The sequence below is a fragment of the Conger conger genome, chromosome 1 (genome assembly GCF_963514075.1).
Source record: "Conger conger chromosome 1, fConCon1.1, whole genome shotgun sequence".
NCBI classification, from domain to species: domain Eukaryota; kingdom Metazoa; phylum Chordata; class Actinopteri; order Anguilliformes; family Congridae; genus Conger; species Conger conger.
In genome coordinates this window covers 25,114,970-25,141,926 of record NC_083760.1, presented here as the reverse complement: position 1 = coordinate 25,141,926, position 26,957 = coordinate 25,114,970, and the positions used below count along the sequence as shown (strand labels likewise).

The window sequence follows — 26,957 nt, the reverse complement described above, 5'->3', positions numbered from 1 at the left end:
GATATAAAAATGATGGAATGCACTTGGGCATGAAAGAGTTTTCAGCCATCAAGTGTGAAAACACAATCCTGTGTTATTGAGATGAAGTGGGATAATGTAAATCTGCAATGTACTATTTTACCAGCAGGTGGTGCCAATGTAACGCAATATTGAGAGCAGCATCCACAAAATAATGCATTCCTGGTGCACAGACAAGCTGGAAAATATCAAATATTATGATGGCTTTATTTGGTTCCAAGAAATTTAAAATAGCAAAGAAATCAACACAAAATATATTTTAAAATGTCTGAATAAATTATTGAAACTAAACCGTTTTTTTGTAGCCAACAGCAAGTTTTACTGCTTACTGAAAATCCTACAAATTAACTAACAACCTTGCTTGAGGGACTTGATAAGATATCAACAGAAGCTCGCAGGTAGCAGAATTTGTAAAATTAAAAGAACCTATGGACATATAATTGAAATACATACATTATTTAATTGCGAAATCATACGAGATATTCTTAGACCAGTAAATAATTTACAGAAATTAATATCTCAAGCTCATTTGACCCCCAGCTTTAACAAGCTTTACATTTAATAATTTTGTCACGCCACACGGTGGTGCTAGAGGACTTCAACAAATATTTAATAGTAGACAGTGGCCCAGAGCAGACCGTCTCAATGACACCAGATGTAATTGGATGCATTTGATCATACAAAGATACATAAAAAAAAGAATGCCTATGCACAGGCAAATGCACTAGGCTCAAATAAAATCCTATCAACGTTCTGAGCTGGGAGACGAGTGTTGGGGATTACTGCACTATCGGCAGTCTGCTGGGAGATATCAGCACGAGGAATCAGCTGAGCGCTTAAAAATATATATTTTAAAAATGTTTTATACGCACAGAATCAGCGGGTGTCCGTGAGCTAAAAAGAGATGGATCTTATCGTGTTTCTGGAGTGTCAGAGTGATTTGGTGTAACACCAAATCATTGACCGCTGTCCACAATGGAAATGCGGATGTACTGTAACTTACGTTCTCGATAACATGCGATAACGTAGGCTGCTCGGCCACTGAGATACAGCATACGTCAGATGTGAAAAAGAGACTGCTCGAAGCAAGTCTAGTCTGTAGGTAAACGTTGCGCTCGTACGGGCTGAGAGGGCATTTCTGCTCATTGTGTGTTCCTATGTTCTAATGCCTATACACGCACGTTTCCATCACTGTGCATTACAGCGCACGTGTGTCTGTCAGCCATTTAAGCTCATTATTTGTAATACAGGATGTCCGTCACTTTTGAATTTCATCTCGAATAATGTCAGAGTCTCTTGGCTACAAAGCTTATCCAAGTTTTAACAATGATTTGTGTGGAAAATGCACACAGAGTACCTTTAAGTGTAAGTGTAGCATCTGGTTCTGGTCTAATTTGACCTTATTAAAATATATAAAATGTTTAATATCTCAATGAAATTCCCCCAAATCAACGTACAGAGCCAAAATAAATTGTACCACAGTCCAAATACTTATGGACTGCACGGTATATATCTTGAGTTGTTTTAGTAAGTCATAAAATGTAAATTGGGTTGCACTCGACAACACTCGGTTTTCCAATTTTGCATTGTAATACAATTCTCCACAAGCTTTTCACTAACAGAGAATAGACATCACAGACAAAGACCTTACAATGAACTATGGGAGCTTGAGGCAAGGGAAATATGGAAATAACTGAATACACTCTCTTTCAACAAAAAGTTTAAAAGATAGGAACATCTTATTGACATGCAAATTACTCAACTGACAGTGAAAGCACCGAAACATGTATAGATGACTGATTTTGAAGACAGCGACAAGTATCTGAGATTACGAATGCAGATATACATATATTTTTCATATAAAACAGGAGTGGAATTCCTCCTACCAGGATCACCTAGAATAATTAATTTAAATGTTAGGAGCACTACCTTGGCAGGTAATTTTCATGAGCTGATATTTTGTTCTTTTACAGTATGGTGGAAAGAAAATACTATCTTTCTTGAGCTTAAAAAAAATGTTTTCTGTTTTAGAACTGTTATTTTTATTGGATCAACAAAATATAATTAAAGTTGTACTATACAACCTGAATCTCTTCACACTGTACGCTCTAACGTTTGTGACCTCAACTCTGTACTGTAAGCACTAATGTGTATACCCTCAACACCATTTGGCAGCTGCTTCCCCATATCTTATATGAACAGCTTTCAAATAGCCAATTTCTCCCAAATCATTTTACATCATCTGCATATTGATGTAGTTGGTAGGACTTCACTTTTTTGTTTTTGTCAAAAGGTTTGTTCCAAAATGTCAGGAATTTCAGACCAACATTTTTCTTGAAGAACTGATGTGTTATCTTGCCCAAAAATAGTTCATTAAATATTTGCTTTACGGTTCTAATACATTTACAGCCTCCTAATTAGAATGTTTTCATGTGTGATGTAAAAGTTAGTATATCCGTAACCCATTCGACCTGCCTGCAATGTCATTTGTTCTTATTCATTGTTTGAAAGTACAGAAATCGTGAGGTGAGTATTTGTAATACTATGTTATTTATGCTACAATGGCTTTCGCCTTTCCAGTTATTGCTGGTGAACAGTGTACGCGTGCATACCGCAGAGCCCTACCTCGATCTTGCCCCATATGTCCTGGTCGTTTTCCTGGTGCTGGATATCCTCCAGTAGCTGCTGTATAAGGGGTTTGTGCAGGCCGGACGACTCTTCCGTCTCGGGGGACTTGGACAGCCAGACCGGCTTGTCCCTGGTCTTGGCCTCGGCTGCGTTCCAGTATGCCTCATCTTCCGACAGCAGGTCGCTGAGGGGCCCGGACTCGATGCTCTCGTCCAGGGAGGGTGCGATGTCGCTGGAGGAGGTGGGCGAGAAGCGGCCTGCGCCGAAGGGCTTGTCGTACACGCGAGCGTGTTGGTAGGCCGGCCCCCCATCCCAGTCGGAGTGGCCCTCGGAGAGCTCCCAGTCGTCCACGTCCTGGATGGGCTCCTCCGAGGGCCGGTGGGGCAGGGCCTGGGCCAGGGTCTCCAGCTTCAGGGCCAGAATCTCCGTCTTCCTCAGCTGGGAGGGGAGCGCCAGGTACTCATCCGAACCGTACCATCGCTCCTCCTTGGAGCTCATCCTGCTGCTCCCACTCGGGGACAGCCTGGAGCCTTCTTCCTCCAGGACCTGGACGACCTTGGTTTGGGGGAGGTCGAGGACTGAGTCCTTTAAGGATCTGTGGTCGGGCGGTTCAGAGGTCAAGCCACGGTCCTCTGCCGGAAGAATGCAGGATGGGGGGTTTTGTGTGGGCGAGGTTGGGGGACTCGCACCTTCTCCAGCCCTCCGGCCGTCTGTCAGGGGAACTGCGGCGGGGTCCGGGCGGGAGCAGGAGGTCGTACGCTCTTCATGGTCGCCGCCCTGGCCTGTCTCTGAGGAACTCCTCTTCAGGGGACCAGAGTCTACGTTCGCCGGTCTGCTCCTGCATTTGGAGGTGGCGTTGAGGCTGTCGTACGAATGGCTGACGGCGCTGGGATAGACGGAGGTGAGCTCCAGCCAGAACTTTGACCGGTCGGGAGGGTCCAGCAGGGACGGGGTGCTCCGGCTGATGTCAGCCTGGAACTGCAGTGAGGAGGAGGAGGGCGGGACCCTCTTCAGGACGGACTCGCTGTCATCCCGGGAGATGCCTTCAGGGTACATGGCCTTTTTGGGGAGGGACGGCTGGGTGGGGGACGCGTCGTTGCAGTTGAAGCAGTCCAGGAGGGGCCGCTTGGAGAGGGCGCTCTCGCCCTGCGGGGCTACGCGGTAAGTGGCCGGTGAGGTGGGCGAGCTCTCGGGTGTGTCCTCACTCAGAGCTGCGGGGTTCTCCGGAACGTTCTCCGGGGTTTCGGCAATGACTTCGGGGCTCTCCCCGTCAGGGGACCCCTGGCTATGCTGGGAGGAAAGCCGCTCGGCTGCGACGGTCAGCAGGCCCACGCTTTGGATGAGCTCGGGGAAGTCCTGCTCCAGCCCGGGGTAGCAGCTGTGGCTCTCCTGACCCTTGACCTGACCTTCTGGCTCTTCGCCGGGGCTGTAGTCGCTGAGCTCGAAGGCCGTGATTCCGCAGTCCAGGGAGAAATAGTCCTGGCTGCACTTGATGGTCAGCTGACCCGAGTCGTCAACTTCAGTCAGAGCGTCCAACCGGGCCTAGGGAAGGGGCAGGGGGCAGGTGAAAATAAGACCCTGAACACAAAATTCACACTCACATTTCCTCCGTTTCCATGGCAAAAATACAAATTATAGTGTGACTATGGATTTTCGACTGTGGTAGGATGTTGTGTTGTTCTTTTCATGTTTGATCTCATCTTGCTAAGGTTGAACATCAAGGACTAAGGAAAGGAAATAGGTTCAAGTTATCCTTGACAATTTCTTCACCTGCAAGTCTTTTTGATACATGGGTTTTAATTTTGTCAACTAAACAAAATATCTACAGTATATTTACGTTCGTTGTAAATAGTGAGCCATAATGCAAATTCAGGATACCTATCTAATTATTGTAGAACAAGCAAACAATGTAGCTTGTATTTTATGAAATAGCACAATGCCATACTATCCTTGTAATTACACTTTTATTATTGTTAATGCAATTTTATGGTTCATTTATGATTAAGGTTTGAATTGTGGATGAGGATTATTCCAGTAATCTTGTGTAATTAGATTCACAATGCACTTGTGTTCCAAATTCCATAATTATAAACAAAATGTGGATAGCATACAAATGCGGTGACATATTAGTTATAATTCATTGCATAGGCTTCTAAAATATCAGTATAAGACCAACATAATTAACAGTATGACTATAATGCTAAATCAGATTCTATCTGAGATTGTAATTATTTCTAACCACCACCACAGCAAAAAGGAACTGTCCCCTTAACCTTGCACCCGAACATATCTGTGTTGCCTGATTTCAGAACAACACAGATATATCAAAGGCGTGAATGGAACGGCTGTTTTTATTAATGAGACGGTTGTATCTGTGTGTATATACAGTACATACATGTGTCTGTGTTTGGGTTGGACTCTTGCTCCTGATCACATGACTACTTATGACTCACATCTCTAGCAGGGGTGTTAAGGAGGGGCTTTGACTCAGTGCTAACCTTGACTCCAGAACAAACTGACCCAGCTAACACAAAATGTTCTCACAATGCTGCCACTACGGCAATGTTATAACTAGGAAAGTGCACTGTAATGGCAGCACACCCTACAATGTGTTGGAGGGCTCTGTGAAGGAGGCCGTGTTATTTTCAGCTCTCAACGCCCGTAAGCATAAACAAGGAAGAAGACAACCACCAACTGACTCAATTTATATAACCTAAACTTAAATATAATAAGCAAGACATGCAGCCGTTTTAGAGGAACTCCCATGGCAGCAAGTACTGATAAAGAACAGTAACATTCTGCCAATGTTCCTGGGATATGGAGGAATGTTCTGGGTGGTTGGGTGGTGTGGTTAGCAAAAAGCTTTGTTAGCAAGAAGCTTTAGGCCAGGTCAGTTTGGACAACAGCAAGAGCAGTGAGGAAGCACAGAGCTCATACAGTAACTGGCATTCAGTTTAATTAGTGGCTACACAGGACACAGGTAAAATATGTTTCTTTGAGGTCATACACTACATACTAAAGAGAGATAAAAATGCTAATTTCTACTTGAAAACTTAAAATCAATATGCCAGTCATTGTTACTGTGAGAAGGAGATAGAGAATTTTGGAGGGAATGCAAGAGAGAGAGAGAAGGAAGGAGAAGGGGAGGGGGAAGAGAGACAGAGACGGGAAAGCAACCCACGGGGTCTCGGATCGGCTCCTGCTGCACGTTGTTTACAAGATGCAGCCATTAAAGCGATTAAATCACTCATTAGCGCGTTAATTCAGGAGAGCGGTTGGAGGATGTGTTCGCAGTCAAGCTGCGGTTCGTCGCCCTCACGTGTCTAAACAACACCAAGGGCAAGAGAAGCAGCCTCGGCTTCCATCTTCATTAGACTCCACTAAGAAACAAGGACTGAGAGAGACGCATCTACTGCCAGCCATTCTGTGCTGTTTTTCCACACACACTAAATCTACCACAAAATGTGCATTCTTTGCCTCTTTTGCTTGACTGATCTACTGTAGTAGACCCCAAGACACTGTGATATTAGTTATTGTGAAAAGCTAGAATAAAAGAAAGCTTTTGTGTAAGATTATAATTATTGTAAAAAAAATGTAATGACCAAATGGCTTCACTCAGGGTGACTTTGTGATATCTTACAGCCGGATTTGATGAAGTGTGCAGAAGAAACATCTACATTGTAATAATAATGTAGATAGCAAATAATTTTAGCACATAAAGATTTAGCATGTAAAGATAGCTTGTAAGGATGACGAGGGCCTGCTTATTCCTCTTAGAAAGTCAACCCTAGTGGCTGAATGAGCTACTTACCATGATGAGGAGAGCAGGGTGACCTTCCATCATCAGCTAAACACAGCTGAACTTGAGATAAAGAGCAGCTTGTACACCTCTAATGCAGTTCTCTGGTCTAGTGATTTAAATTACCCTCGAAGTAAACCATGATTTAAGGTCATTTGTACTTCCTTTTTTCAGGTTCTTTTTCATTTGCTTTTTCAATACAACTTCAAAGGTTGTTTCTCTGATTAATTGTAAGGTGTTGTGTTTTTAGTGTTGTTTAGACATTAGATGGAGTTAGATGGACAATGAGACAAGCATTACAGCTGTACCATTTACTATTGAATCACTAGAATAGCATATGCTCAAACAGTACAGAGTTAAAAAAAATTAAATAAAATAACATTGGTGAGTAGGGCATTAGTGCTTGCATACATGTAGCCTACATTACATTACACTCAATGGCTGAGTAAAGTTAGCCTTACAGTATGTGTGTATGTTTGCATGTACATGTGTGTGGATGTGCATATGTGTGTACATGTCTGCATGTATGCATTTATGTAGGCGTATGTTTGCATGTACATTTGTGTGGGTGTGTGTAAGTGTATGCATGCATGTATGCAAATTGTAGAGCACTTTATTAGGTATTTATTAATGTATTTTTTTTACTTCTACTGCTGCAGCCTATCCACTTAGAGTTATGATGCATGTGTGTTCAGAGATGGTCTTCTGGACACCATTGTTGTAATGTGTAGTTATTTGCATTACTGTCACCTTCCTGCCAGCTTTGACCAGTCAGGCCATTCTCCTCTGACATCTCTCATTAACAAGGCGTTTCTGTCTGCAGAACAGCTACTGCTATTTTTGGGGTTTTTTTGCACTATTCGCTGCAAACTCTAGGGAATAGTGCACATGAAAATCCCAGGAGATCAGCAGTTTCTAAGATACTCAAACCACCCTGTCTGCCACCAACAATCATTCCACGGTCAAAGTCACTTTTTTCCCCATTCTCATGGTTGATGTGAACATTAACACTTTTGGTCCACTACATTACATTACATTATTAGCATTTTGGCAGACGCTCTTATCCAGAGCGACGAACAGTTGATTAGACTAAGCAGGAGACAATCCGCCCCTGGAGCAATGCAGGGTTAAGGGCCATGCTCAAGGGCCCAACGGCTGTGTGGATCTTATGGTAGCTACACCAGGATTTGAACCACCGACCTTGCGTGTCCCAGTCATTTACCTTAACCACTACGCTACAAGCCGCCCACTAAAATGGAGGACTAAAGAGGTGTGTGATGTGTGCGCGCGGGCTCACCTGGTCGTGGTCCTGGGAGAAGGCCTGGAGGATGTTTGTCTGTCGGGTGTAGTTGCCGTTGGAGTCCTGAAGACCCTGCAGCAGACGCTCCCGCAGCACCAACACGGACACGCGCAGCTGGTGCCAGAGCAGCTGCACCGTGCGGATGTCCACGATGATGTTCACCGAGTACGAGAGCAGCTTCAGGGAGAACTCCGTCTCCAGCAGGGCGTGGATCTGCTCCACGTGGTCCGAGATGTCCTCACAGATGTCCTGCGCACGGACAGAGCAGAAGAGAAACCGTGAGACCAACAGACCCACATGGATCAGGACATGTTACCAAGCCACAGGTGGCAGGGTAGCCTGGTAGTACAGTTGCTTGACTGGCACGGGGGGATGCTCACTTCCATCTAGAGAAATTAAAATGGAAAAACTCTGCCTTTGGGCCCTTGAGCACGGCCCTTAACTCAAAACTGCTCCAGTGGCTTGACCCCTGTTCTCTCTCACTCAGGTATTTCTCCCAGGGTATCCTTGAAATAGGGAAACATGTTCTCAATGGACCTCCCCTGGTTAAAAACAGGATTAAGAGCAGTCTGGAGATGGCCATGACTGCAACCTCATGTAAACACAGCACACACTGGCCTTGTGTTTCTCAGATTTTAGGACTAGCATGCAGGTGTCCAACAATGTTTCTTGCAGCCCACAATAATTCTACAATAATTACTGTATGTACAGACAACAGAAACAACATTTCCATTAGGGAACAAGAACATTTTGAGAAGGCCATATATTCTCAGTCTCTCAGGTCTGCAGAGGGAGGATAAAAATACTATTCTGTTGTATTAAGCTAAAGTGATGCTTCTTACATTAAAATATGTATAGGAAAAGAAAATGACCAGTCAAATTAAGGATTGACTTTTTCAGAGCTGTACCCCGTTGGCATAAATTCAAAGAGTTAATGAACACGAACACGCTAATTACATCACACTATAACAACAAAGTATAACCTGAAGAATTGATGTAGAAGTGTAAAAATATACTTAAACACTACAAGGCAGTGCTCCAAGCATTATACACGAGAGATACAAACAGAAGCCTGTCATCCTGCTTGCATTTTAAATAAATATGTCAACAACATTCAAACTCTTATCAAATATTTACGACATAAGAGAGAATAAACTGCTGCAATAAGGCAGAAGAAGAAAGCAATACACTTTGTCTGCCTAAATATGTGTATAATTCCCACAGCTTGAACTGTTACAACAATTAAGCACATTTCATTACTACAAGGGTTTGTCGCCATGACAAAGGGTCTCAAAGGGCTTCTTCATGCAGAGGCCTTATTTGGTCATACTGTATGTTCTGCAGTAGGAATGCATGAAATGCATGAGAAACTTGTTAGACCTCAGTCTGTGTCAGCCAACATCATTAACAACGCAATGACAGCCAGCTAGGCGGATGTTGCCAATGTCTAATACAGCATCAACCTCGTAACTCCAATCCCTTATGACCAATAGCATCCGCATGTCAGCCTTGCTGTCTTGTCACTGAGTGCTTGCAGTTCAGTACAGTAATGCTTGATATTCTAAATATGCAACAAGATAACAGAGACATTCATGTCTGATAAACCTAGGGTTTTGCTTTAGCTCTCTCTCTCTCTCTCTCTCTCTCTCTCTCACACACACACACACACACACACACACATACACACAGGAAACCAGAGTGGGCAGATGTTGAAAACTGAAAACATTCACTGTATCAGGGGTGCATATGTCCATAAAAAGTATGCCAAATCCTCAGTCTCTTACCTTGTTTTCCACTTCTCGCTATACAACTAAAATTCAGACATCCAAAATCCGCTCATCCTCTCTCTTTCCTGAGACCACACTGCAGTAGCTTAACACAGCCTCAAAACACACAGTGCATCTCCTACTTTGCTGACCACACAGACTGACCGTGTCTATAAATTTGCTGGGAGACTCACTTGTCAGATTGTCTTTGGAGCGTGGCTTAATGTCCTGCCTGGAGAAACATATTTCCAAAGGCACCGTACCCTTCACTCGCCTTTCCCTCCTCGCCCTGAAAGGCTGTCATTGCTGTGGATACAGCTAATATATGAAGCGATGTCAACCACCCTGGAACCCACAGTGTAGCCTACTGTATGTGTGAAAGCAGAACAACCAGAGAACTGGGAGATTTTAGGTCATCCAATGACAAAGAAGATCTGATTCATCTTCACATGGGCCGAAAACAAAAACACGTCGGTTCACCAGTTCAGACCAGCTATGGTTTGACAAGTTCAAGCTAAGTTTTAGAACAGCTGGTAGCTGGTCATTTCAAGCAGGTCACAGCTGGATTTTACACTACAGCATGCAAGGAAACAACTAGAGCTGGTGGCTCACAATATTTTCGGCAATCAGTGGTGGGAAGACAAAGGGATCTGTTAAAACTGTACATTGAGTTTATTTAGGGAAATGGCTCTATATTTGAAAGGCTAATTGAGCTTCTTCACCCTAGCTCCCCAATGGTGGAACGACCTCACTGGTCCACTATGCACCGCTCAGACACTGCCAATTTTCCACCATGGTCTGAAGACACATCACTTCAGACTGTACCTTGACTAGCTCCACACTACTCCTCTGTAGGGTTACCCCCAATCTAGCATCACTCTCATGCATTACTTGCATTGTAATCTTCTAGCACTTTTGTGTTGCACTTCATCTTGATGTTGTCGCTTAAACATATCGCTTCTAATCATGCCTCACATCTAGTTATGACATACCATACTTTACGTTGTTTACAAGTTTACTGACTGCATATGCTTACTGTGTGAACTACACTTGATGGTCATGGATAAAAATAACTGTTACTTCATGAAAATTGCACCTTGTGTGACAGTAATTTCACAGTTTGCATTTATTGTACATTGTTTTGGATAAAAGTGTCTGCCAAAAAATGTAATGTATCTCTTTGCTCAAAGCTGTCAGGAGTAGTGCAAGCAATTCAAGTCATTGTACAGCGAGCCTTGAGGAAATTTACAATAATGCAAAGCAATTAGTAAGTGCATGCATCCAGTATATTATGCATATGGAGTCTGCGCATATAATTGTAAGACCAGTGCAGAACAGTACTGGAGCTGGTGAGAACTGGTCAGCGAGCCTGGACAGCTGGGCTGTCGCAGTGCCATCCAACCACAGCTGCTACAGTGGCTTCTGTTGCACGGGTGTGGCCTGGTGGAGAAAGTGGGTCCAGGAAGGAGAAGCATGCGCCTTCCCTCATATATCCACAGTAACCGGGGTATATTTGGAATTGACTTCACTATCACTGAAATGCCATGCTCCCCTGTGGTTTATCTACTTATTAATTCATTTATATATAGCATCGGGCTTTGAACACATTGCAAATACTCCTCAAAGGCCTGAATTAATTTCAGCATGCCTGATAACAAGATGCATCGGTCGTATGATGCCTTGGGTTTTTTTTCTTCATGGAAACATGGAATATATATTCCATGACTATTTAAAATACTGCAACCAGGAATGTGATAAATATTAAATTGAGGGAAAAAAACACTTGGGTAGATATACCCAGTGATACCTAATGATGTCCTTCAGAGAACTGTATGGTGTATTTTTGACACATGAAAGCCAGCTGATTTAATTTTAGCATACTGTACTTAATTACTTCATCCCAGATTCGCTTCATCATGTGTTTCAAGCCAGATGCCGACATATGAATCACAAGTGGTTTTCCAACATGCCTCTATGAGTCTGCAATAAACCAAGTAGCGGTGCAGGGGGGCGTTTGTTCACTCTAATGAAAAGCACGGATGAAAGGCACACAGCACCACCACTCAGAGAAGGAGGGTCAGCTTCTAGGCTTAGAAGACATTGATCAAAATCCTTGATCATGCACTGACAGCAATACTTGATACACATCATAAAACACACAGTATCAAGTGCAAATGTTTGACCTGGGGTCTCCTTTAAGCCCTGGCCCCAACCAACAAGAAAGCCGGCGATATGGTTGCTGGAGAGAAACCCAAGCTGCCACAGAGCTAATTTGAGTCCTGATTAAAAGTATCAGAGGGCTTTCCTTTACCTCCTGCAGACCAGTCTCACCATAAGGGCAGAGATGATGGCTTTGACCACGGCTTATTTTGGCTGCTGTCTTGTCCCAATGGTGGACACCCAAGCTCCTCTGCTCTCGAAAAAGCGACATGCTGTACCCTGCTTTCGGACACCACCGCGCCCTCAGTCCCACAGGGGTGGGCAGTGTGGGAAATAAACACCCGCCACCAGCCAAGTGCTGCTAAATTTCATCTGTGGCTGGAAAGTGGCTGGTCGGCAGGGTAGCCTAATGGTAGGGGGTTTGACTGCCACCTGTAGAGTAGCTGGTTTAAGCCTGCACACGTCCAGTGGATAGGAATGCTGACTTGCATCTAGAGAGGTGAAGTCAGGTCCCTAAATAAAAAGGAAGACTTTTGGGTAATTGAGTAAGGTCCTTAACCCAAAAACCTGTTCTCTCTCTCACCTTCCCACTTGCAACAGTTCTCTCTGCCATTTCTCCCAGGGCATCATTGAAAAACACAAACATGTTTTCTAGTCTGGTTAAATAAAGGATTAAAAAAAGGTTTGTCTAATCTTCCAGCCACTGTCAGGTAACCACCAATCACTTGGAGGTGCTGTTCTATTCTAAATAAGTAGTTACCTAAAAACGGCTGTTGCATTTTGGGATGCACCAGCCACTGTGGCCAATGGACAAAAAAGGTTGCTTCCTGCCACCGCACAGAGACGGGCCAGTACAGTCTCTTCCACCGTGATTTAAACAGATTCAAATCCTCTGAATAGCCCTTCCACGCCATTTTAAAATGACTCGCTATCCAGTTATTGGGGTAAAGGAAGCGTGCGGCAGCCTGGGGGACACAGTGGGAGTCCGACACCGGCAACCCAGCGTTGTCTTAAATCAACAGCCAAAAATGGCTCCACTTATTTAAAGCAGCCGCCATTACGTTTAACGGAAGCTCGACCGCTTTCACGTTTCATTAGCCAGTCTCAGCCGCGTCTTTTACCAGGGACCGGGGTTAACGGTCGATTGAGCCATGTGTTTTTACAGTTTGAAACCGTGTCGCGTAAAATATCATTTCCAGTCAGCGATGCATGCTGCATCGAAAGGTATCAGAAGATAACTGCAATTCTATTTTTTTTTTAAAGACCTTAAAATACCGTTACTTAATGTATGATTTAAGCCAGGGCTGCTCAGAGAATGTTTTCGGAGCATTTGGCTGAACAGTAATTATGCCCTCCCCTGCTGTGTGACAGTGATTCAGGAACACTTGGCTGGAGATCAGCTGTTGTATTTCCTGGGCAGATGCTCCCTTCACAACCCTCTGAAGATGTGGAAACTGGAGAAAATGTGAAACGTAGAAAGGGAAAGTGATCGCTCTGGTGTCGCCCTCTGTTACTGCAGGAGAGTGAAGACCTATCAACCTGTCAATCTACTCTGAAGCCCTATACACTAAGGGCATTCCGTGCATGCTCTATGGATGGTAGTACTGAGTAACAGCGAGGAAATGGATTTCAGTGGCAATCATCCCGCATTTTAAGAGACAGTAGAACGTAGTGTAGCAGGTAAGGGACCAGACTATTGACCTGAATTTTCAGGTTCTGATTCACCGCTGAGACAGGGCTTTGAGCCAATCACTTAGAACTGACTTTCTTCAGGAAATATCAAGCTGCACAAATCAAATGTTGAATGCAGTAAGTCATGATGTTTACTAAGAAAATAACCAGAAGCATGATAATACCATGCAGCGTGCTGTGATTGTGACACTGCAGACAAATCTATCAATTGATTCCTGTGTTGTTAAATAAATAAAATATTTATTTTGTATTGTAGCAATGTAGCCTGACTTCCTTTTTCTCCTATCCTCAGAAAAGCGAGCAGAGTGATTCAGTGTGAGTCAGTGCTGATTTCATATCCATGTAACATGGAAATCCTGCAGGCACTGCTACAAGCAGGAACCAAATAAACCGCTGAAGCGCTCTGTCACAGTGATGGATATTTACAGTGAGAAGCAGGCGGCCATGAGTCACTGGCACAATGAACAGAACATAAAATTAGAGAGATATGGAGAGAGGGAAGAAAAAAGAGAAATCAAGAGAAAAGATGGAAAGATGGAAAGAAATATGGGAGAATGAACGAAGGGAAGAAACAGAAGGAGAATTTTAGCAGCAGGACGGAATAAGCTAAAAGCGTAATTTGCTATAGTGTACTCTGTGTGAGGTAAGCTGGCAGTGGCCATGTCTATCTTTGTTCCAATAGAGCTGACTCTGAATTTGAATTTGCCAGGAGAGATAAAATGGAGAGAGGGGAGGTGTGCGGGCTTTCAGAAGCTCCTGGATCTCCATAACAACTTGATGACAACAAAATACCGGTCACTGCTCGGCGAGATCCTGGCCTCGGTGGTCCCTGCTCCCTAAAATAATATGGCATCCGAAAATCTAGGTCAAGCACGTAGCCGCTGTGATGTAGAGCCATGCCAGAGCCGAAGCTCCAAATACACACACAGTAAATACAGGCAGTATCATCGGGGAAAATGTGCTGTTGCATCAGGCGACAGTTCGGTTTCACTGGGTCTGTGTGTTACGTATAAGTATGAAGATAATCCCAGCATAAATACATTAATAGCTTGGACTTTATACAGTGTCTACAAGCGTCTACATGCCTGCTGATATTCCTCATAGCTTCAGAATGGTGACAGAAAAATAAGGAGGATTACTGTAGTCGCCAGAAAGATATCTCACAGCCTTACAGGGGAATGGTATTTTTAAATCATTCATATCGACCGCATCAGTTAATCATATAGCCTCATAGGGAAGAGCAGAGAAACTGCATATCTTCCCACGACCCAGCAATTTTTGTCCCCTGTAAGGGACATGAGTATCTGGTCTTAATCTCAAGAACCGTATATTTTAGTCTGAAACCAACACTACACGGGATTCAATAAAATTGAAATATTTTTACAAATATTTTTACCGCAACATGTTTTTGTCATGCAAGTCAAAGGATTAACGCACTAAAACCTTTTTTCTGATGGGCATCACAAGGTTAAGGGGTAAAAGCCATATTTCAAAACAACTTCCTTGAATGTGACACACTGATGCTAGCATACAACTGAAATGTTTGTTTTGTCTGCTTTTCCACAGTGTGTCTCTATATCTTATAAAATACAAATAACAAGTAAGCATACATTTAATTAAAGAACATAATTTTGTGTTTAGGGAAAAGAATAATTCACCATGGTACACAGCTCTGTGCTCTACAAGCATGGTAAACGCATGCCAAACAGCTAGAGGCATGCACACACTCACGTGTTAAGCACATGTAAAACTAGTACACTTTGGTTTCATAATACAAGGTAGGGGGTTGCCTGGTGGTGACTAGGTTTATGAGAATTGCAGCTGAAGGAAAAGCTTACAGCAGAATTTGGAGAAAGAGAATTCAGAGGGGCATTTAAAATAAGTCTTGGGTTCATCTCTACGGAGTCCAGCTGTCAACTGAACAACATGTGCAGAGTGGGTTCCAATGACACATGAACGCACACATACACACACACACACACACACACACACACACACACACACACATACAACCAAAACCCAAACCCATACAACTATCCTTTCCAAGAACTCCTACAGCATTGCAACATTAATTCAAAACTCCACTCAAGCAGCGGTTCTTCCGGAAATTTCCAGTGGTCACAACTTAAGATTTATGTGCGTTTTATCTTGGCAACACTAAATCACTAAACTAAATCTCGACAAAGCCTCCAGCCAATCAAAAGAGATTCAGATTCATTCACTGAAACCTCACTGATACCAAGTGTCCTCCACTCAACCTACACTTCAAAGCAACATCACATTTCACACCCCTGATGGGAAGCCATAACTAGACTACTATAGGACATTATAGCATCCCTGCACACTTTAACATAAACAACACTTCAACATAAGAAACAAATCCTGAAGCAAATTGGCCAATTTCCTACACTGAACGTTGTTGTCTGGTCTGACATTTTTGAACTGCAAACGTCTTACCTGTGTGATACACTCTTGCAGGGCTAGCGTCCATAAAAGCACAGAAGTAACTAAGTGCGTTGTGCTCTTCTTCTTGATTTAATGACAACAGTGCTCCTTGGTGTTGAAGCTAACACTCAGAGCACTCTCTCCCCCCACACTGACCTGGTTCCCACTCCGAGGCGGGAGGGGCCTCTCTCGGGAGTCTGGCTTTCTGACAGTCGCGGGGGGTGTGTGGGGGAGGGGGAGGTGGGGTACTATTTTGGGCTGTGACCTCAGTGCCACTCACAGGGGCTACGCTCTAAACAGCCTGCACCCAGCCCAGGGGCAGCTGCTCCAAGGAAGTAGGAGTGGGCAGAGAGTGCAGGGGGGTCAAGGGCAGCTCCTGGTGAGCACAGAGATGGTGAATGTCATTGCAGCTCATTATATTTTTTCAAAAACAAGGGTACACGCAAGGGTAAAGACTGAGAAGTGTCCATCTCAGTTTTAAAATAGACTGCTCTATATTTTGGCCTGGCCACACCTCAAACAGCCAATCGAATAGAATGTTACTGTATAAGCCAACCCGTTGGCTGGTGCATTTCTTCAGCAGCTGCCCATTTCACACCATCCAATTTGTTCTGGATGCAGTTGAGGCCACAGACAGTATAATAAGCCAGCAGCCAAAGCACCCTTTACCCTTCCCATGTCAAATAGCTGAAACTAAGCAGGCGTGTGCTTGGTTACTACTTGAATGGGAGGCTTGCTGGAAAAAACTAAGTTCCTACTGCTGAAATAGTTAGTGGGCCAGCAGGGGGCAGTCTCTGGACCAAACAGAAATTCAATGTCCCAGCAAAGTGCCAGGTCTTTTGAGGAGATGTTAAATCAAGGTCCTGAGTCACAGTGGTCATTAAAGGTCCCATGAAACTTTTCAAAAAAAGGTGTGGTATTAATTCCCTAACACAATTTTAATCGATAAATGACAGTTATGTTTTCCATAGTTACAAGGAACTTTCATGTTTGTGGAGTGAGCATACAATTCTTCAGCCACATTTTTAATATTAATGGGAAATCCTAAATAGCTAATCAAAAATTCAGCTTTGGCAGAGGAAAAGCAAGGCAGAAACCAAACAGACCAGCAGAAAGAATTTTAGTGTGCTCTGATTAGCCAAAATCAATATTACAAGTAGGCTTATCTACAATATTTGTCTATTTTATTTAATGTAAACTGATAATAACCATCTGCCTCTACATGCTTTCAGTCAAAGTTAATTCACAACACTGTACATTCTCCATCTGTATTTATATGCGTGATATGAACGTCTCATGCAACAAATGATAATGATATGCAGCAGCTCTTTTGTCTGACCAGACAAAATATCACCTTGTTCTTTTTTTGGTTTTGTTTACAAGAAGCTTAGGGAGCTATGACTTGCGCTGGCTTATGCGTTATAGACTGGGGTACAGAAAAATATTCAGTGTGAGAAAACACGGAAAGATGTGAAAAAATAATGGTCAGGTTAGTAACTCAGGTCAGCCTCTAGAACACAGGCAACATAAAAGTAAATTGTGATGCTGACCTAGTAGAATGACCCAGTAGAAAAACAATCTATTTCTTTTTCCTGCCAATTCTTTTCAAATATAGCAAGCAGAGGTAGGCTTTCTGTAGTCCATCCTGGTCCATCATTAAAGGTTACAGGGAACCTGGATGGTGGTGTGATTATATACACCCAGTGTGGATAAACCCACAGCTTGCAGTCTGACAGAGGAGTGAGTCAGCAACCTGAGCAGGGTTGCTTCGCTTTGCTGGGATACCATTGGGATCAAACGGTGCCCCGGTGTAGAACGCTAGGCCACTCTTGTTACGGTGCTGGGCAGCGTATGTAGTGAATGTAAACGCCCTACTGACGCCCACCATTCCTCCTGCATTTCTGTGATGTTGCCGGAATGTCAAGCTATTCAGATTGGACACGTACATTAAGCCAGCGCATGTGATCATCACTTGCCAAGGAAAGGACTCTCAATATGAGAAGATCACCGTGTTTGGCCAGTCTTATTCTAAAGCATTTATTGCCAACTTTTACATCTCATTAAACAAAATCTAACATCGGTTGAACTGATGGCTCATATTGAGCAACACATGTAAATCTTTGTTTTTTTCAGTCTACCCAAGCTGGTGAACTGAACTGATACATAATTTATGATATAACATAAAATTTATGGTTTTCATACTGATTTTGAACCATCTTAGAATAATTTTCACACATCATCATGCCTCCCAAATGATCAAGTTGCAAAGCAACCAATGCAGTTATTCAATTAAACAACATTATCAAATAAAATCCTTCCATTTGAAATTGCTTAATATAAAATGACACACACCAATAGACCAATACACACATCAACACCCTACATTTTTCCTACATCTCTGTTTCGCTCAGGAATGTCCAATAGCTTTGCCTATAAAAACTAGAAATAGATTATTGGAAAGAAGGTCCAGTTTAAAATTACATTTACTGGTCAGGTGCTGACAAACCCAGGGTAAGAACTACTAATTTTGACATAATGAAGCATATTTATAAAATACCACTGCAGCTATTGCCATGGCGGTAGGCACAGTCAGATGGGGAGCATGCCACAGCAGTGAAGGCAGCCTGATTGATAAATCCACAAATCAAAATCACCTAATGACAGTACTCACTTCCTAGGTCCTCATGGGTATGCCGGCCATTGGCGAGTTAGTGAATAGAGAACAGGCAGCCATACTATTAGCACTAGCCGCCTGTGATCCGCTAATGGGAGAACAACTCCACCCTGTGCTCCCCTTTCTGTCCGGAGCCATCAGTGTCCTGCTGGCATCTGCGTCGTCGGGATTCTTCGGATTCTCCGCGGCGGTGGGATTGCATCACTGTAAATAAATTTGTTCCAAACAGCTGCGCCCCCCTTTCCCTGCCCTGGGGCTGTGCGCTGCTCCCCATGGCGTATGTGTGAAAATACAGATATTTTGAGAAGACTGTGAGAAGCGTGTGTGTATAGGAGCCGTGGGGAGGGGGGGCATGTGGGGGACAGGCTAAGACCGAGACTTGCTCATGTTGTCCCCGCCTCCTCTGTGAAGAAGCACCCGGAAGGGCCTCCCGCAGAGGCTGGAGAGGGTCACTAGCTCGTCTCGCATCGCCCTGCCATCGGCGTTCCACACTCGGCTGCCACATGACACGAGTACGACGGGTGGGGTCTCTATCGTAATTTCTGTCTCTTATTGTGAGCATAATGAATCTCTATATCACAAGCCTGCCGCAAAAACAATCTTTTCTCATGTTCAAATTATGATCCTCCGACAGTAACAATCCTCTCTCAATCACAAGCCGTGACCTTGCTGCATCAACAATCCTCTCTCCTTTTCAAACTGTGGCCCTGCTACAGTAACAACCCTTGCTATGTTGCTTGCATTATATGTTTATGGGATATTGACCTTCATATCTTTGCATGACCCTGGCCGCTCGTCTCCGGAAAGCTCTATGTGTACGGAATCCCTCCCCTACAGCTGCATGTTCTGCAGTGATTTTTGTCTGTCAGTTCTTATGTGATCCCTTTTAGAATAAGCAATCCGGACGTGGTCACACAATACGGACAATGGCGATGAGCCCTTACTTCCTTGACGTGATGCGCTTTGAAATGCGCTGAGGCAATGAATAGGCCTCGGGCCTGCTATCACTGCTTAGCTTCCTGAAATAGCATCTACAGGGGGTGGCGGCTATGTTGCGTATCATTCAACCCCACTGGCTGTCAGGAGGTGTATACTGTTTGGATCGTTCTTAATCGCGTAATAATTTCACGGGAGATTCTCGGCGATGTTGGAGTTCAAGCGGCAGCAGCAACCGCTAGCAACCCGTTCATTTTAATGGTCAAATACATGGGTCAAACTAGGCCTAGATGAGATGGCATCCATTCAAAATGATCTCTTCCTTCTACTGACAACCTAGTTTTGGCAAATTAAAGAATGACTTGTCTCTCTCCCGATCAGCCTATTTGAGCAATCATGAACTGTGCATAAGTTAACCATAATTAATCAACATTATCACGGTATTTATATGCACTGTAGCTGACATGACATTTAAAAACAATATTTTTGGGTGGAAAAACACATGCAGTTGTATGGAGAGGTTGTCCTCCAGCATAGCAGATGAGTCAAGGTCACATGATTTGTGATGTGTATTAAGAACAATCCATACACGCCTTCCTCAAATATCAGGACCATAGCTCAAGGAGGCCTCACTCGCCTACATTGTGGTTCCCATGGAAACATCAGGAGAAGGTTCTAGACCTCTGGCAATTCATGTTCTGACTGTGTAATATTGCAGTACTAACCAACTGCATCTGTATACTGCTCCACCTCCATGTCATCCTGTTTGCTGAAAAGTAAGTGTTATATTAGTAATACTATAATTCCAACTATAATATTAGTAATTCAATGTAATTAACCTTTGTTTGAAGAGCACATTAAAATATGTTTTTATATTCAGTAAAACAAATTAAATTACAGGAAACATGGTTCCCTTATAAATGAGCAGAAGGACAATATTTGTAAATATGTCTTATGTACAGAACCAATTCAAACAGTTTGTATCCTCCTGGTACATTAAGCACAAAAACGCATACTCATAAGCACAAACTAAAGACTTGAAGGATGAATCTTCATTGCTAATAATGAATAAATAAACTGTCAGGAATCAAATGTACATATGCTTTTTGAAATGGGACATTTCACTTTTTTATTTATTATCCTTTAGTCAGGGTGGTATTTCACAAAGCAGAATGACAGAGTTAGCTGAATGAGTAAAACCAGAAACAGCTCTTTTTTTTCAAGTCCTAGATTTGGGAGGGTTCCGGGTTTTACTTAGTGCACTTATCCAGTGAACACAGTAATCCTGCTTCTTGAAACAGGGCCTAGGTAGATCAACTGAGGAACACAAAGTTCCAGGGCTAGATACAGGGCTTGTCCTCTGGCCCCACCTATTGGTTGCAATAATATACATTTATTCTGCCTTTCACTATAAGGCAGAGGTGGCCAACCCTAGTCATGGAGAGAGAGCTACAGGTACTGTGTTCCAATTCTTTAATTCTCATTTCATAAAATGAACTAATTTGAATCCTTCTGAACACAGGGAAGGGAAGGAGGAAAGAGTGATGCTTTTATAATAATTTGGACATCCTATTTGACTCCAGTGTCCATCTGTCAGTGACTTCATTCAGACGTGATGTCAAAACCGCCAGCATACATACTGTTATACTTTGACCTGACTTGACTTAATCAACACTGCATTGTATTAATTCCACTTTGCATACGATATTAAAATTGTATTCCAACTATATTTCATATATATAGTTGTAATACCATAACTACATTTCATTTAATGATATAATCTCATCTGTATTATGATCTATATCCTTCCCTCATTTCAGTGGTTGTATTAATGCAGGATTCAGAATTTTTTACATAGAATAAAGAGACAAAATGCAGGGGAAAAAATACACTGCATCCTTTAAACGCAGACATTCCAAAGGATTTGTTTAAAGATGACCCAGACCATAACAAAATAATTACTCCTGTTTCTTTGAGCCAATCATCTTTCAATGTCTGACATTGTGTTGTTTATCAATCATGATATTTACACAGTCCTTGGTAGCATTAAAAGATTCAAAGAGAAAACAACTTAATTTGAATAATGTCACATTATACCAAGCTTGTGTCAAAATGTGTAGATTAAAACAGAACTCACTCCTAGGTTTGAATTATTATTAGCCTGTGTGGCAAAAATAAGAATACATTATTTGTAGCGTTTTCATTATTATGTTTATCAGAATGAAAGTGAATTAAAACACAGATTTTGATATGTTCTGTGCTCCGAAGACACAGAATTCCATTTGCTATGGCAACTGGTTATACTTATGTGTCAACATATCTGTCAAGCTTGCAATTACACATCTAAGCATTGTGGGACTTGTAGTCACATATAGCCCAAATAGCATCCACAAAGGATTCATCAGTGTTTCTTTCCTCCATTGAAGTAGCTTTACAAATAGATATTGTTTCCTTCCTCCATATGATAAGCAATTTGAATGATGTCGGTCATGGGTCATGGGCCCCTTCTGGGTCACAAGAAGGTCATGCAACAAAGAATGATACCAGGAATACACCAAGCCGACGGACTCTCGATAGTCTGCCGACAACAAGCAACAACAATGGTGGTCTCATTGCCACTGGTCAGAAGTCATCTGTCTTTTAATCTTTTTTATACTGGTACACCAACAAAGTCCCGATACCTTTTGCAAGGGCCAAGCACAGCAAACACCACGCACATACCAGGCAAACTGTACTCGAATGCTTGGCCCCCTGTCGGCCTATTGTTGCCTTGGTCGATCGTCACAATGAAATCATCAAGTTTTTCTTTAAAGTTTTAAATCAGCAACAAAAACCAGCACACTCCAGAGCTCTCCAGGACCAGGGTCGGTCAGCGCAGCGACATGGGGCGACATGGCTCAGGCAGTAAGAGCAGTCGTCTGGCAGTCGGAGGGTTGCCGGTTCGATTCCCCGCCCGGGCTGTGTCGAAGCGTCCCTGAGCAAGACACCTAACCCCCAAATGCTACTGACGAGCTGGTTGGCGCCTTGCATGGCAGCCAATCGGTGAATGAGAAGCATCAATTGTACAGCGCTTTGGATAAAGGTGCTATATAAATGCCAACCATTTACCGGTATGGTTTTTAAAGGACATGTCTACATTTGAGAGTGACTGCAGATTCGACTCAAGTTTTATGCAGCTGATGCCAGTTAATTTATGGAATTGGTGGCAGCAGCAGACAGAGTGACTTAATTAGCTCAATTTTTCTTTTTTAAGCAGGCTGCTACCTAAACTTGGAAATTTAAACCTCACTCCATCATATTTGGGAGAGAAAGAAGCCTCATAGCAAGCATCATCTAATCCACAAAGGTGCCTTTGCCTCTGGTAATAACAGTTTGTGGTCAGCCAATGCATTTTTAAAAGCCCTCTGTTTTCCCCCTTTCCTCCTAAGCCTCAGTTTGCCAGCTTTTGAAATGCTTAAATTGAGTAATTATTGCTGATTTGTTTTGGAACACCAGGCATATTAACATGTTATTGAAATGTTAATGTGTCTGATGTTGAAAGGCTTGGTCAGTAAAGCCAGTGACTTACAAGTAACAGATGGAATGTGTACTTTTTGTAGGTACAGATTAATCACCAAATCAATATTTCAGTACATTTTTCTCAATACTGCACAGAACAAGGTCACACAACATGCAAATATCACAAGATTCTCAGATGTAACATTAACTATGTTGTCAAGCCACATATCACAATAGGGAACTGGGCTTGCAAATGGCAGTAAGTTCAAGTCCCAGGTGCGGCAACTGATACTGATTGTAGTCCTGAGCAAGGTATTGCTTCAGTAAAGAGCTGTAAGAAGCGCTAAATAATAGTTTCTGCTAAATGCAGTGAATGCCTTAAATGCACATATCACCACACGGGGGCACTGCTGCAGAATTATTTTGTAAATACTGACTTGAACAATCATAGACAGTTAATGTTAATTGTACACAGTCCACTAGATGGCGCCATTATCCTGTGAATTGTATATTGTCTGAAGAACCCAAGGTAATTAACAGCTTTTACTTCAGGGGTAAAGTCAGGTTTATGGGCTACTGTCTGCACTTCATTCAGTGTTTCATAGTAATTGTACAAAGGAAGCAAAACAAAGACACTACCATTCTGTTCCCATAGAGGGTGTGATAAATAAACTGCTTGTTTTTTAGACCACATTTTCATTTTAAGAAAGAAAGTATCAGCCAACTGCTCTAAAAATGGCTTGAAAATGCCAAATTTCTCATTAGAAATTAATTTATAACAATAGCAGCCATAATGTCCTGCTCCGTCTCATGTTTAACAGCTGTAACTGAACTGGGTTGGGCTTGGATGGGAGAAAACAGAGATGTCCGCTGTTGACTTAGTGGGCCATTAGGGGGCACCCTTTCCTTTATACAAAGGAAAATCTAATGGCCAAGTGCAGAAGATGGCATTGTGCCAAATAAGCTTTATAAAGTGATTGTTCTCTTTCTGGGGATTATTGCTTTTTTTGCATTTTTGAGTGTGTCTTTGATTGACCCAGACAGTTTTATGTGCAATTAAAGATACTTTCTGATAACCAGCCTGCTTTACTGCAGGCTTGGGGGCAATCAGGCATTGCGGTTTAATGCAAGAATATACATTTCAAATAACTTGAAAAGCAGCTTGTGCACCAATGCTGCATTATGTACAACTGTTATAATTACAAACATAAATATTAGTTGCAGATAGTTTTTTTCTTCTCATTTCACAAGCCAGACAAGCTTTTCGCTCTCCTTAGCCCATGTAGTAATGCTGATAATATAAAAATCCACAAGGTTAAATACATTTCACTTTGTTTTTGGAGCATAAGTGTACACATTTTCATTCTGTATTGCCCAATGTGACATTTTGACTCAGTACTTTATACCAAGAACTTATCAGCGTGTGTATGACAAAATTTCAAATATACAGCGCAGCTGTAAGTATATGGACAGTGACTCAGCTTTCATTTCAGGGGATCCGTGTCAGGGGATCTTGGTAGGAATTACAGCCCCAGAAAATGACCTAGGAGGATAAATTGCTCTTGCTGTCCAAAATGTTCAACTTGCCCCCTTCCAATTGGCTATCCTCTGAGGTCTTTTAATCATCCACATTAAAACTGAACTCATCCATTTCATTCTCACAGTAATTTCCAGGTTGTAAATGACAAGTGTCATGAGTCGACCTTTCTGAATACAATAAATAGAAAGACAGTTTCTTGAGGAACAAAAGTACTCTTTAAATAGAGCAGAGATATTTACAGACATGACAAATTAAGGGATTTCCTGGAAGGATGTAGCGAGGTAATAGCAGATTTGGTATATGCACAACTGTTATGTCATTTGTGAGATGTTTGGCCAATAGGTCCAAAAGAGAGCCAAGGGACAAACAGCCTAATACTACTGAGCACGTCCATATGCAAAGCCCTGCAGTAATAAACTAACTGTGTTTTTAAATGTAACTTTGGATAATGTACATGTTACACACTTACACAACCAGAAACTCCTTACGGTATTTCTGAACTTGAATGCCCTCGTCAACAGCAGGCAATGCAATCAATGAGACAATCACATTTCATTGAAGAAAATACAAAAACTCTGGCACTCAATCTCCAGAATTACTTAAAAAAAACCTGCCGATTAAAGGGTTTTAAATCTTGGTATTAGTGCCATGGGAGTTTTTTTGTATTTTCTTCTATATGAAACACACAATGTTTCATGACACAATGAGCACCTCTCCATTTTGAATAGGGCTATAAATGATACTATTTGAATCCCGGGTACAATTCCATTAATTCCATTTCCATTGCCACATTCCAGTGACATTTCCATTAATAACATTTTATTCTTAAGAATGTCCCCACCAAAGTGAGCCTTACTGAAACATTGGTCCTTGACACGGTTCAGGTCAGTCTGACTATGCCAGTTGTGTTCTGTTGCTGAGAGGGTAGCGAAGCCTAATGGTTTATAGCATCGGTCAGGGTTTCAGTCAGTGCATTAAACTGCCACAGTTTAGGCTTCGCTACCCGAGGCCGAAGAGGCCTCTCATTCGCACGCTGTGATAGCTCAGGTTACATTTCCACCAGGGTGCTGGGCTTTATCTGACACAAAAGAAGAAAATCAATGCTCCAGCAGAGGAATGGATTCGGATACAATGGTCTCCGAGCGGATCGCTGTACGTACACCTCACTGCTTGGAAACCGCAAAGATATTCCACCTCAGAAGCCTGAGCGCTTGACCGACCTTTCAAAAATGAATATTTCGTTATCCACTCATAAAGCACCGCACATTACCGCGAACAAATTTGACGCCATTTCAAACATAAGGTGCAGAGGATGAAAAAGGCCACACAATACCTGCCACCGTAATGCGTGACATCCAGCCCCGGTTACATCAGACCCCCTTGCCGATTACAGTACATCCTCGCAGATAAGTCTACGGATGGCTTTTTTCGAAATTAAAGCAATCAATCAACTGCATAAAGCATAATAAAGGACTGTAGCAAGATGAGAGCAACCCTTTTAAATGTGTCCTGTAGTGGCCTTGCTCAAAAAACCCCCGTGGTATTTGTGGACGATGAACAAACCCTCAACCAGCATTTAGTGTACTACGTTGTTTTCATAATGATTTGCTAATATTTTTTATGCCAGCATTGAGAAAACTGGTGGGACAAAGATTTCTGTGGATGAATTATTCATTAAGTTGACCATTAATTATGAAATGGTTTCAACAATGCAAACTGCACTGAATAATTAGCATTTTGCACTCAAATCATAATTTGAGCAAAATATGTTTTCACCCTGCGGATGATATAATGAGGTGCATTGCAGGAGATTGTAGCATCCTCATTAGCCATTACTTGTCATTTTTCCAGCATTATTGCCTGCCTGCGATTACTGTCTTTCTGCATAAACACCATTTTTATTTTTAATTATCTCAATGTAAAGTTCCAGAGAACTCAGCTACTAATGATTATTGGCATGACTGTCATATGATTCAATAAACTACAAATGTCCCAACTTCCCACATCTGACTTGATAACAGAAAAAAAAAAAAAACAAAGGGCTATAAATGTAATGAAAATCAAGAGTCTAGCTAGTACAGCTAACCCAATTTCAAATGCCAAAGATGTGTTACAGTGACCAGGGCTCTGTGAACAGCATGTAAAAACAGGTCGTTTTTAGACGTTTTTATTGTTCTTCACTCCCTATCAAGATTAGCATGTCCTGTTCTGGTCAATTGATCCAAACACAAGTAAAAGAAAATGGCAGCTGTAAGACCTAAAGGTTCAAGTGTATAATTTAAAAGTCCATCATTATGTCTTCTTTTAGACAGCACGTGCATAGGCCAGCGTGGGCTTACTCCATTAGTGCCACTGAAAATCACATTAGGCCCAGCTGTCCTCTTTCACATCACAGGCTACCCTCCATCAATTCTTCTATATACAGTTCCCCCTTCAGCTGATCTCACACAGGATCCGCCCTATTATACTGTGGAATGAGATTACTAAGGTTTTTTGTTTTC

The 26,957-nt window shown here is 42.5% G+C and overlaps 1 protein-coding gene across 2 annotated transcripts in view; it reads right to left on the bottom strand.

The window, feature by feature from the left end:
• Positions 1-26,957, bottom strand: part of akap6 (A kinase (PRKA) anchor protein 6) — a 164,663-nt gene that overhangs the window by 103,156 nt on the left and 34,550 nt on the right. For both annotated transcript variants that reach the window (XM_061218527.1, XM_061218528.1), the window contains exons 3-4: positions 7,743-7,994; positions 2,644-4,188 (exon numbers count right to left, since the gene is read on the bottom strand). In XM_061218527.1, coding sequence (XP_061074511.1) covers positions 2,644-4,188; positions 7,743-7,994 — 1,797 coding nt within the window. The remainder of the gene's footprint in view (positions 1-2,643; positions 4,189-7,742; positions 7,995-26,957) is intronic.